Raw genomic sequence first — 12,804 nt, forward strand, 5'->3', positions numbered from 1 at the left:
GGCAGGCCCGTGTGCCTGGGCGAGGGGAGGGCAGGGATGGTGGCTGTGCCCCGCAGAGACTGGCAGGTCTCCCGCGTGCTCCTCCTGCCTGCGACACAGGATGGATGCCTCATCCCTGCTGAGCGTGTCGAGACGAGGACGGGCTTTGTTCGTGTCTGGAATTGGTGTCCCTCTGCCTGTCCCGCTCCGTGCTCAGGGCGCGTTGTGGCCCATCCCAGCCGTGCCTCAGCGGGCTGGGGCAGGTGGGGCGCATCGGCAGCTCCCGGCGCCCGGGCACTCTGCACCATCGGCATGGCCCCGCATTCAGTAACAGGCTGGGGGGGTCTGGGGGGCAGCTGTGGGATCCGCGGTGTCCATGCCCTGCTCCGGCCGGGACTCCGCCAGCAGCGGGGCGTGTCCCCAGGGGGCGTGGTCACGGAGCGCGCCCCGCTGGCCCCGCCCCCCGCACTCTGCTCATCATCACGCCACCGGCGGCGCGGGCCCCGCCTCCCTGCCGCCCGCCGATTGGCTGCGGGGCCGGGCGGGGCGGGGCCGGGCGCGCGCAGAGCTTATAGGGCGGGGGCGGCGGGCGCGGGGCAGCGATGGAGCGCGTGGTGCTGGTGACCGGTGCGAGCGGGTGAGTGGCGCTGAGGGCCGGGAGGGGCGGGCTGGCCTCGGCTCCGCTCGGCTCGGCTTGGCTTGGGCTGGGTTCGGCTCAGCTCGGCTCTCTCTGACACCGTCCCGTTGCAGCGGTGTGGGTCTGGCGCTGTGCAAGCGGCTGCTGGATGAGGATGGCCGCATTCACCTCTGCATCGCCTGCCGCAACGAGCAGAAGAGCGAAGCCACGCGGGACCTTATCCTGGCCACCCACCCCTCTGCCCAGGTGTCCACCGTGGAGATGGACCTGGGTAACCTGGCCTCCGTCCTGCGGGCCGCCCGTGAGCTCCGCTGCAGGTACGGGATCTGTCCCCATGGGACACCCCCGCCCGCGCTGCGCCCCGCCGGGCACCCCTGACCTCTCCGACCCGGCTCCTGTGCTCTCTCCACGCAGGTTTCAGCGCCTGGACTTTGTCTACCTCAACGCTGGGATCATGCCCAACCCGCACGTGAACTTCAAGGCTCTCTGGCACGGGCTCCTCACCGGGTAGGAGTGTTGCTCCAGCCCCCGCCTGTGGGCAGCACGGGGCGCTGGCACCGCCAGGCCGTGCCCTGGGTGCCGTGCTGAGGAGCCTGCCTCCCTCCGGTGCGAGACAGAGCACGGCCCTGCGGATGCCCTCACTTGTGGGGTGGGTTTGCCGGCTGAGTGCCGTGCTGCCGTGGCCCAGGGCACCCAGAGCCACCTCTGCTGCCAGGTGTGGGCCCCTTTGGGGGCAGGGCAGGAGGTCACCCAGAGCCTGCAGCCCCTGCCCGAGAAATGCTGCTGCTGTGTTGGACTCTGGGTCTCCTCGCTGTTGTTGTGATGCCAGGGTAGGTTTCTGCAGCTGTTCAAAGCTGTGGATCACAGCAGTTTGTGAGGGCCATGGTTGGTGTGAGGGTCGCTGCTCTCTAGGCAGCACAGTGATGTGTGTGAGTCTGACAGAACTGCTGGGCTCTTGAGCTCTCCTGCCAGACTGCTTTTCTTGCCTGCATTAGGCATGGCCCGAGGCCTTGGCTAGATGCTGAAGCTTGATTAAGTTATCTGAGAGTGAAATGAGGGAAGGAGGTGTTTTTAACAGTACTTTGCCATGGGAAGGTGAAGGAAGGGACAAGACTTCTCTGGTCTAGTCAGTATTGAGGCACTTGCAAATAAAGGGCCTGGGATACTCTCTAGACGTTTCCCATCTATTTTGTTAATGGTTTGATGTTGCCCTTGAAAGCAAAGCTGTGTGGAGCCTGTGAGGTGAGGGTACTGCTGAAGGGCTCAAGTGGGGAAGTGGTGGATTCCCCCTGGCAGTGTTCCTCACTAACTCCTGTTCTTGGCTTCTAGGAAGCTGCTCCACATGCTGACCACTGCAGAAGGCATCATGACCCAGACGGACAGGCTGAATGGAGATGGGCTTCAGGAGGTGTTTGCTACCAACCTCTTTGGGCACTTTATGCTGGTGAGGCTTTGTACAAAGATTGAACCCTCAGTCTGATGTTTGATGTGGGTAGGGATGGGTCTGGGCAGTACAGATCTCACAGGTTCAGGTGCTGATGGAGGCTGCAGCCTGACAGATAAAGAATGACAGGACAAAGGCTTGAAATTTGTTTGAATGAGCAATAAATGGTGACTTTTGTTGTAAGAGTTAATATAATTTTGAGGTTACTCTAGTGAGCCAGCAGACAGAAGTCAATCATATGTGGCTCTCCATCCAGAATAAATGCTAAGGCTTGGCTGTATTAAATTCTGAGGTGCTCAACTGAGCTGTCCAGCCAAATGAGAGCTGCTCATACAAGTGTCTGCTCTTGGCTAGTCTGGGAAAAGCTGTCTGGGAAAGCTGAGAGAAGATCACAGCCTTAGGTGCTGTAAAGTGATACCCTAAGCCTGGGAAACTGTTGTGTTAAATAAGTTAAGGATTCTTTTTCCAGGTTCGTCAGCTTCAGTCTCTGCTCTGCAGCAACGAGAAGCCCTCAAGACTCATCTGGACCTCCTCCAGCAATGCCAGGGAGTCTGCCTTCAGCCTGTCTGACTATCAGCATGCCAAGGGGCAGGAATCATACAGTTCCTCCAAATATGCTACTGACCTGACAAGTGTGGTTCTGAACAGGAAATTTAATGACCAGGTGATGATGGGGTTTGTGTTGCTGCAGAAATCTAATGAGCTGCTACTGTTTGTAATTATCATGACGTTGTTGTTACCTAGTTGCATTCATTCACTCATAGCAATCTGATGCATTCCTTAGTGCACAGGTAAGAACCAAACATGGCTGAGGTTGAACTGATGGTGTGGGGGGTAGGGAATCTGCCAGAGAGATTGCCAGATTCCGGAGTTCTTGCCAGAAGAACTTCCCAAAGTGGGAGATTTCGGGAGCAGTTCTTACCTTGCAAGCTCTACTCTTTAGATCAGAATTGATGTTAGAGAGCAAAGAGCCTCTGCTTTTTTCAGGTGTCCCTGCCCATCAGCACAGGGCTGCTCTGGCAGTGCTGCCTGGAGCTGCAGGCTCTGCTGATGGCTCTGTGCTGCTGCTCAGGTCTGCCAGGGAGCTGTACAAGCTCTGCCTTCCCTGTCCTGGGGCAGTGATGGGTTGTGCTGGCAGCTGCAGCTCTGCTCCAGCAGTAGTGCTTTTGCCACTCTCAAACACTTCTGGAGAAAATGGTAAGAGGTAGTCTTCAGTCTGACTGGGCTGTAATTTTTGGGATATCTGCTGAGCTGCATGGAGATTGCACCAGGAGGCTGCATTTTCTACCCTGGGGGTTTGTGATGGGCATGGATCAAACACAAACCTTTGGACCTCTTAAAAATCACCACATCTAATTGCTCTCTGCTCTGGTGCTTAGTGGAGTAACAAAGTGTGATGTCTGTACACACCCTCTCTGGCTCAGGAGTACTGGGAGGGAAGCAGCATGACCCATTCTTTGAGGTGTGGTGTAATTGCACACTGACTTTGTTTCTTCTCTGCAGGGTCTGTATTCCAGTGTTGTTTGTCCTGGGCTCGTTATGTCCAACATGACATACAGAATTTTGCCTGTCTTTCTGTGGATGCTGCTGATGCCCATCATGTGGTTGGTGAGTGGATGTCCTGGCTGGTTTTGGGCTGTGACACACTTCACTGCAAGTGATGTACCACACACTCTGGCTCCTTGCTGCCTGTGTTGGTGTAGATTTCTTCCTTCTTTTGGGCTGGGCAGGCTGGACCCTGTGTAAGCCTTGCCCTTCTCATCTTGGGGCCCAGTTTCCAAGCTGAGTTGGGAGGTTTGGTGCTGGACACTGGCAGAGGAGCAGAGTTCAGCCCTTCAGCTACAGCAGTGTTTGTGAAAGCTCCTCTTGGAAGCTTTGCCAGTTCTGCTTGGGATTGTGAAACACCATCAGCTTGCTGGCAGCAGAGCTTGGGATGTGGCCCCAGCTTGGCCCCTGTGCTTTGAGATGCTGTTCATTTCTAGAACAACCTGCTTTCCAGTGGTGTTCTTTCCATTCCTCTAGAAGGCAGTGTTGTTTTTTTCTTTCCAACTCTGTGGAAAGCAAAGCTTCCTGTTCTCTGCCTCCCCATCTGCTTCCCCAGAAGTTTCCTTGCCTTTCTTCCTCTGGCCTTCAGCTTTCCAGGTTCACTGCAGTTCTGTCCCTGAGGGCTGCCTGTTCTGAGCCGTGATGCTCTTGCTGCAAGAGTGGCCTTTCATCTTAAGCTGCCCCAGTTGCAGCAGCTGATCCTGATGGATCACGTTTCTCCTGGTAGCAGAGAGGCAGTGCCTTCTCAGTTGTCCCCAAGGCTGGCACTCCTGCAGATCCCCTCTGCCATTCCTGCCCTTGAGACCCTTCCAGAGGAGGCTCCTGCAAGGTGTGTGTGGCCTGTTGCTCCTGCCTTGGGTGATCTCTGTGTGGGACCATGGAGTGACACTTGCTGGGGGGCTCCAGAAAGCAGTTTGTGGTGATAAGGGATGCTTTAGTCAGTGTGCAGTGTTGCCTGTTGCCCAGTTTGAGAAGCACTTGTACCTCTGGTAGATTATCTGGAGCGTTTGGGCTGCTCAGGGCTTGCCAACAAACCTTGGGCCACAGTACAAACTCTGCCATGTCCTTCTTTTCCCCTCAGATCCGATTTTTTGCCAAAACTTATACTCTGACGCCCTATAATGGAGCAGAAGCTCATGTAAGTAGTTCACAATTTGATTTTAGCATTGCTTCCTTCTGAGTAGCTCTTCTGGGGTCCTGTGGCTTGAGCAAAGAGCCTCTCAGCGAGGCTGATGGGTGGGAGCTGTGTGTGACTCCCAGACAGCACACAGCAGTGAGTGTGGGGAGCCAGCTGTCCCCAGGGCTGCTCAGCCATGTGGAGCTCTGTGACCTTCACCCAGTACCCACAAAATGAATGGTTTTGGGAAAGCATCCTGGCCAGGGAGAATGATGTGCAGCACAGGGGGTGGAGGTGGGTGATGGGGGGCACAACGTGTCTCAAACACAGTGGGAGCAAGGGCAGCCATGCTGAACTGCTGTAGCAGAAACCTCCATTACTCTTGGCTCAGGTAGGTCACATCTGAAGGGAGCCAGCTCAGAACTTCACAGATCACATCTTCCCCTGCTTGGTGGGAGCTCCTGTGGTGTCTTCTCCTGTGTCTGCTTTGCCCACAGGCGTGGCTGGGACAGTGTGTGCTGGACTTGTACATCTTTGTGCTGTTCTTCCAGGTGTGGCTGTTCAAACAGAAGCCAGAGTACCTGGATGCTCTTGTGAAATACCACAGCTGTACTTCTGGACTGGGGAGATGCTATGTGGAGCCTCGAAAGGTCAGTGGGGAGGGAGCTTCCTGCTGCGTCTGCCATCTGCTTTGCATGGGAGGGCTGGTGCCAAGGGTGTCCTGTGCCTGGAGTGGAAGGAAGATGCTTGTTGAGTGCTAAGTAGCAGGAAGGGATGTGGGGTTATCTGCAGTGCTTCCCAGAGTAACTCCTGGCTTAGGCTGGAGTCTGGAAGACAATGGAAGTGATGATCAGAACGGGTTAAGTGTGGGATGATACTTTCCCAAAATACGTTCTGGCTTATGCCCTGGTGACAGAGGTCTGTAGTTGGCTGTCTGGGAAGGTGGAAGCTCTGGAAATACACCCTGCTCTGGAAATGCACCCTGCTCATCCCCAGAGCTGCCCTTGGTGTCTGCACTGGCTGCCACCAAGGGATGGTCTCACAGTGCTGTTTCCTTGCCTTCCAGATGGATGTGGATGAAGACACTGCTGAGAAACTTTACCAGAAGCTGTTGGAACTGGAGGAGCAGAGTCTAGAGAAATACCATGATCTCTTAGATTAAGTAAAGCTAGTCTCAGTGGGGTGAGAGTCTTGTATCAGTAATCTGGGGTTTCTTCATTCTGGTGCTACCTGTGTTGCCAGCTGTTCTGCAGGCACATGGCTTCAGACACAATCTTCCTTCTCGACAGAAGGTGAACAGTTCCTGAAAATGGAAGTGTGAAAACTGAAGAGAAATACTTAGACCTTTGGCTATGGGATTTTTCTTTTGGCATAAAACTGGAGACCTCGAATAAGCAGAGTCTGTCCTAACACAGTTGCAAACAAAGTGGTGTCTTGCAGAAGCATGACTGAGCTGTGTGTGGTTCAGGAGCAACCTCAGAACCTGTGGTGTCCATCTGGCTCAGGGCAGCAAAGGCAGCAGTCTGGGGTGCTGCCCTGCATCTTGGCTCTGCTGGTGTTTGTAGATGGCTCAGACACATCACCTGTGGCTCATCCTGATGTACTTGAAGGCTCACCTTCAGCAGAGCTGCCTTACACTTGTTCACCAAAGCTGGGGCTGCCTCTGCAGACCTGCTCAACGAGATTGAGCCTTACTGGCAGGCAGGGTCTGCCCAGCAGCTGAAACCAAGCTCCTGAAGAGTTGGCCTGAGAAGCACACACCTGCCTCAACTGTGAGGACAGATGCCTTGCTGTCCCCTGGGTATGGGCACCTGAGGGTTTTAACCATGACTGGCTTGAAAGGATGATGCTAACCTGGACTCAGGGCCAGTCTGCTCTGTTTAGAGCAAGAGTGAGAGGTTACCATGTTGTTTTATCTATTTAACTCTTTTTATATAAATCTATTGTACCAATCATTCTTCCTGTTGTTTATCTGGAGACCTTCAGCAAGTACTTGCCACCAAGTAGCTTCAAGTGCTGTAATGAATAAACGACTGAAATTGAGTTGTCCTTAATGCAGTGGTGTTTTTACTCCAATATCCATCTACTTTTGACTTGGAGGCTTGGCAGGAAACTTAATTGGTGCCTTGTGCTGTAAATCCGTGCATACCTGGGAAGTGTGGAGCCTCTCTGCCATGAAAGAGTTGTCAACCACCTTTTGGCTTGCTTCTTTAGCTAAGGAAAGACATGAGTGATTTCTAAAGACTTCAGTGTGGTTTTGTGTGCTGAGCACCTGTGGGAAGCCTGAGACTATTTCCCAGCCTTAGGCTGCTGGGAGATGTCTTTTGGTGCTTGCTCACCTGCTGTGTCACATAATGACTCTTAATGCTTAATGCACTAATTAATGGCTTAATGCGCTAATTAATGGCTTAATGCACCTCCCTGGGGCTGCCTGGGGTCGGGTGCTGTTGGAGTGGGAGCACTGCCTGCCCTGGCTGCTGCCTCCTGCCAGGGTGCCACAGACAGGGGCTCTGCTGGGAAACCTGCTCAGAGCTGGCAGCCAGGAGAATGCAGGCTCTTCATGGCCTTGCCTTGCAGGGATACACATTCAAAGAGTCTTGCTTTCATTTTTTAATTTCTTCCCATCCTCTGCTGGTTTGGAGCAGAGGGGTGCTGGCAGCAGAGGTGTCTCAGTGCTGAGTTTGGGCTGAGGGCACCCTCCCAGCTCAGCACTGAGTGAGGCCTGAGCCCAGCAGCACTGGTGTGGGCAGCAGTGCACTGGGTTTGGCCTGGCAGTAGAGCAGAACGAGGAGCTGGCCTTTGTGGGGTGCTGCTTCCCTCAGCTGTGGCTGGAGCTGTGAAACAGACTGGGCTGTGCTTATGTGGGTGTTTATTGAATGCAATAAAGCCAGTCCCAGCACCCGATCTGCTTTCTGTGCCTTTGTTCAGCTGTGTCCTAAAACGCCCTGGGACCAAAGCCCTCTATTTCTGGTGGAGTAGTGCCTTCCCTGCTCCACAGGGAGAGTTGGTGGCTGGTTCTCTTCCCACAGCATCCTGCAGCAGTCCTTGGCTCCCTGTTCTGCAGGAGATGAAGCACATTGCCCTGGCTGGTTTTAGATGAGTGCCTTGAGTTTGCTGTGCTTCTGCCCTGGGCTGTAGCAGGTAACACTCACCAGCTCCACCTTTAGTGTTCCCCCCACCCCAATGCAGAGGCACTCAGTCATTTGTTATCCCTGCCTCATTTTCTCTCTGGGCTGAGACAAATGGAATAGCAAGTGTTACTCAAAACACTTGCTGACACAATTGAGCTGAGTGCAATTTAGTGGGGAGTGGGAGGGTCAGGGCTCTTGTGCCAAGCTGATCACTTGTACTGCCCTGTGCTAGCTGGCACTGCAGCTCTGCTTAGGGTTTGAGTGCAGTGAGGTCTGGAGAGCTTAGAAGAGGTAGCTTTGCATAATCTAGCATACTTGAGGAGAATAAATGGCTTCTGATTTATGGGTTTGCTGGTTCTGTTGGGATTTTTTTCTTAAAGCTTGGAAAAAAGGGGAAAATTTCTTGGATGGGCAGAAGTTGATGACAAGAGCTAGGACCTTTTAGGTCCTTTTATCTCAAGAGTGCCTGTAGGATGAAGTTAGACATTTAACAGGAAAAGCAGGGATGGGATGGAACAAGTGCTTTTTGCCTATGGAGACCTGAGCTCAGCTTCTGTTCAGAGTGACACAAAGGGGGAACAAAAGGTGCTGAGCCCTGGAGAGTGGAATGGCCTGGAAAGATGGGATACACTTGTCATTTCCCACAAGCTTTGAGCTGCATGGAGCTGGAGAGGCACAGCCAGCCCAGGGGTCTGCAGAGGAGTCTCTTCAGTGGGAGGAGGTGCTCCCTTGTTCTGTAGCCCTGTCACACATCCCTGCTTCTCTACAGGGGCTCCTGCCTGCTTTTGTGACCCCAGGCATCATTGTCCCTGCCTTTCTGTGGAAAAAGACTTGACTGTGCTCAAGCTCACTTTGTGCCCCTCTCCTCCATGTGGTGAGAAGCTGGATGTCTTTGCAGCCAAAGGATGGGACTGTTTTGTGGGGTGGGAACCTCCCACTTTTTTTTCTTTTGTCCTGAAAGCACAGGTAGGACCTGGATCCCTGAAACAGGGATTTCCCAAAGGGTGGCTCAGGTGCATCCAGGTAGGACCTGGATCCCTGAAACAGAGACTTCCCAAAGGGTGGCTCAGGTGCACAGGTAGGACCTGGATCCCTGAAACAGAGACTTCCCAAAGGGTGGCTCAGGTGCTGGCTGCTCCCAGGTGCTGGCTGTGAGAGGAGCTGGCCATTGCTGGGCATGTGCCAGTCTGCAGGGGAGCACGGCTCCTCCTGCTCTGCTCCTGGCTAGCACATGCCTGTGCGTGGAGATCAATCCCTTCCAGCTGGACCCGACTGCTCTGTGCAATGAGAACAGGTCCTGCCTGGAGCACAGAGCCCTGGCATGCAGGGTGGTGAGAAAAATAGGGAAGAGCTGGCAGTGGCAGCCATGAATCACTGCTAACACAGGATCTTGCTCTTTGTGATCCTTGGATATGGAGCTTTCCAGAGAACCTCCAGGGCAGGTCTTCAGCATGAAAACTCGTTGTGGTTGCTCTGTGAAACCCTGCACAATCAGCTGTGTGATCTGGTATCTCACAGCTGTGCCTCATGCTGAGCCACTGGTTTTTCACCTTTGTGAGCAAACACACTGCCTTGCTCCAAGCACAGCCAGAGCTCTCCATTGCTTTTCAGCTCAACTGGCTGTCAGCTATGTAGGGCATGGATAACAGAGGGTGGGTGGGGACTGAGCCCTGGCCAAGGAAGGAGAAACGCTTGAGGTTGGTGTCAGAGCTGAAATCCCGTGGCTGGGTGACCTTTGCCTCTCCAGGAAGGGAAGGGAGTGGGATGGAAGAGAACAACAAGGACTGGCATGTTCCTGTATGCAGGTGGATGTAATACAGCCAGGCTGTTTGGAAAGATCCAGGCTTAGTGGATGGCAGCTTGGATGTTGAAAGTCTTGGGAGCTGCCCGGCGTGGGGAGAGGAGACACATAGCTCTGAAGGGCTGGGTGAGAAGCAGGGAGCAGAAGCCCCTCCGAGGGTGCTGCAGCAGCATGACCTCTCTGTCTGGCAGAGAAGAGACAAGAGGGACCTGGCTCTGGGTGGGTTTTGCTGAGAATGGGCAAATTCCAGAGCCAAGTCTGCCTCTAGTCAGGGAAGATTGTCAGCACTGCTTTGAAAGATGGAGCTGTGCTCAGAGGAGAAATCAAAAAGGAAACTGGTGGATGAGTTTAGGAATAACTCATGAGAAGAATCAGAATGAATGGTAAATTCCTTGTTAAGCCCATCAGTCGATGCTCCTGTGTACAAGGAGAGTTTGGAGGGGCTGTGATGCTGTAAGTAAATTGGTTGGCACCAGTGCTCAGCGAGAGGGGCCTGGAGAGGCTGCCCTGCCAGAACCTCTCTGCAGATGCAAGGGTTTGTATCAAACCAAAGTGCTAGCAGGGGAGATGGCAGGCAGATGACATTCACATTGGGGCAGAGCAGCTGAGCTGCTCACTGTGCATTCATTTCTCCCTTCCAGCTGCCTCCAGCACAGCAAACAGGAGTGTGCCTGGGTACCCAGCCCGGGTTCAGGCTGGGAAGGCAGCACAGATGCTGAGTGTGCGTGCAGGACCCTCTTGGGTGAAGGAGAAGCTGCTAAAGACAAAGATGGTGTGCCATGGAGGCACAGCTCCAGACTTGGCCTTGTCTGTGGTTCTGTCTGTCTCAGCAGAAGCTTTGGTCAGCTCAGCTGGCCTTAGTGGGAGCCGTGTCCTTTGGAAGCTCCATGAGTCACCATGGCAGCACATGGCAGGTGCAGCAATATTTCACATCTTTGTCATCTGAGCACAAGGGGCCTCACTCTTGGTGGGCCAGCAAAGGCCAAACTGGCTGTAGTGGTTTGGGTAAGTCACTTCCAAGCAGCAGTGTGTGAAGGCTGCAGGGATGCTGCTCTGTCCTGGCTGGCCTGTGGAGCCCTGGGACGTGGGAGCATGCTGTGGTGTGTTCTTAAGTTCGTTAGTTTGCTCCCCCCATTTTCTGTATTACTTCCTGCTGCTACCCTGCCAGTTAGGTTGCTATGGAAATGAAACTGCTCCTCCCTTGGTTTCTCTTATAAAGTGAAAGTTGTTTCCTCCTTGGGGTCAGTCAATCACTCTTTTTCTCCTCCCAGGTTTCGAGAATTTTCTTTTCTCTGGGAAGTATGGTTGGCTGTAGCCCCGGAGCCCCTCCTATGATTTATAACAGTTGGTTACTTTAGTATATCAGTTATGTTTCGTACCTCCAAATATGTATTTCTATTGGATAGCCGGGTTTCCCTGCCTTCTTCCCCCCTTTTCCCTTAAAACCCTCTCCTGCCCCTTGTTCGGGGCCATTAGCTGGGTGTTTCCCCTCCTTGTTGGTTCTTCTGTAATAAACCGACAGTTTACCCCCAGCAAGTGGTCGCCTCCTAATTCGTCTCTCACCGCGCTGCTCCGAGCTATTCCCCAGCTCAGCCCGAGGCCAAAGACGCCGAGGGGGGCTGTTTTCTGATGCGCAGGGGCCCTGGCCTTCGCCCCTCACCAGATAGCCGGATTCCAGGGCCGTTCACGCCCCCGCGCAGGAGCATGGCCTCCAGGTGCCAGGGGTTTATTGATGGCCACTAACACTCCTCAGAGCAGAGCAGATCCTCACCCCACCTCCCCACACCCTGCCTGGGGGCTCAGGAGGGCTGCATCTCACCCCTTGAATTCCTTGGATACCTTTCAGCAGGTCCTGGCTTCCATGGCTTTGGGCAGCCCTTGGCTTCCAGCTGTGGGCATGGAGGGCAGCTGTGGGGATGGAGGCCAGCTGTGGGCATGGAGGCAGCTGTAGGCATGGAGGGGAAGCTGTGAGGATGGAGGGCAGCTGTGGGGATGGAGGGGCAGCTGTGGGGATGGAGGGGCTGCTGTGGGCATGGAGGGCAGCTGTGGGGATGGAGGGGCAGCTGTGGGCATGGAGGGGCAGCTGTGGGGATGGAGGCAGCTGTAGGGATGGAGGGCAGCTGTGGAGATGGAGGGCAGCTGTGGGCATGGTGGCAGCTGCGGGCATGGCAGGCAGCTGTGGGCATGGAGGGCAGATGTGGGCATGGAGGACAGCTGTGGGCATGGAGGGCAGCTGTGGGCATGGCTCCTCCTCTGGGCCCCGGGCTCGCTGCCAGGCAGTGGCAGAGGTTAAGGCCAGTGAAGTTTGGGAGAGGAGCCCATTGCAGGCACGCTGCCTCATGTTTGGGCTGGGAGCACTGGAACAAGGTCAGGGAAGCTGGGATGGCAGGAGCAGTGGCAGCTTGGGCCTGGCTCTGTGCACAGGCAGGGGCTCACATCTGCAGGTTCTTACAGCCCCTGGTGACATGGCCTTTGGCAGCCCCTGGGCAAGGATGTCCCTCTGGGGCAGGGACAGACAAAGCATTGATAACCTTGGCTCCCTGCAGGGCCTCAAGGTGCCAGCCATTCTCCTGCTCTCCTTTCATGCCCTGAGCTGTGAGGGTTCTCTGTCCAGGGGTTTTATGTGCTGGCCTTGGGCACCTGAGGGAAGAGGTCTGTCCTCTCAGCCAGACTGCTGCTCTAGGGTGAGGGGTCTCCAGGAGGGACAGTGTGTGGGGTCAGTGCAGCCCCAGGTGCCCAGCCATGGGGACACCCATGCCTGAGCTCCCTGCTCTGCACGGGGTGGGAGCTCTGGCACACACCCTGTCCCACAGAGGGGCTTTGGGGGACCCCTCTGCCATATACAGGGGACCAGATGCCCTGCTGGCACTGAAGCTTTGCCTTCCTGAACCCCAGGCATGGGGCCAGTGAATCAGCCCAGCAGGCAGCTCTAGGTGGGTGCAGCCACCTCAGCCTCATGGGCATGAGTGGCTTCCTCCCACCCACGTGGGGATGGCCTGTGGCACTTCCATCCCCACCAAGGCCCTTCCCGTGCTCCCGGCATCACAGGCACAGTGATCACGAGGAAGGAAGGGCATTCCTGCAGGAACTGCTGCTCCTCCATGGGCACAGATGTTCTCTGTGCAGTTTGGGAGCTGGCTCTGGCTTCTG

At 55.0% G+C, this 12,804-nt stretch overlaps 1 protein-coding gene across 1 annotated transcript; it reads left to right on the plus strand.

Moving 5' to 3' along the window:
• The first annotated feature begins 501 nt into the window (after window positions 1-501).
• Window positions 502-6,765, plus strand: HSD17B7 (hydroxysteroid 17-beta dehydrogenase 7). The gene is made up of 9 exons (XM_005493604.3): window positions 502-616; window positions 730-933; window positions 1,031-1,123; window positions 1,946-2,060; window positions 2,530-2,724; window positions 3,564-3,668; window positions 4,687-4,743; window positions 5,274-5,372; window positions 5,789-6,765. The coding sequence occupies exons 1-9, from the start codon at window positions 582-584 to the stop codon at window positions 5,882-5,884; spliced, it is 999 nt and encodes a 332-aa protein (XP_005493661.1). The 5' UTR covers window positions 502-581; the 3' UTR covers window positions 5,885-6,765.
• Window positions 6,766-12,804: the final 6,039 nt, after the last annotated feature.

Source organism: Zonotrichia albicollis, chromosome 8, assembly GCF_047830755.1.
Source record: "Zonotrichia albicollis isolate bZonAlb1 chromosome 8, bZonAlb1.hap1, whole genome shotgun sequence".
Classification (NCBI taxonomy): Eukaryota; Metazoa; Chordata; class Aves; order Passeriformes; family Passerellidae; genus Zonotrichia; species Zonotrichia albicollis.

What these genes read in the sequence shown, in the direction of transcription:
- HSD17B7 (XM_005493604.3), top strand. Translation starts at nt 582, where the DNA reads ATGGAGCGCGTGGTGCTGGTGACCGGTGCGAGCGG. An exon ending in TCTTTGGGCACTTTATGCTG is followed by an intron (nt 2,061 to 2,529) that starts GTGAGGCTTTGT and finishes TTCTTTTTCCAG; the next exon opens with GTTCGTCAGCTTCAGTCTCT. An exon ending in ATAATGGAGCAGAAGCTCAT is followed by an intron (nt 4,744 to 5,273) that starts GTAAGTAGTTCA and finishes CTGTTCTTCCAG; the next exon opens with GTGTGGCTGTTCAAACAGAA.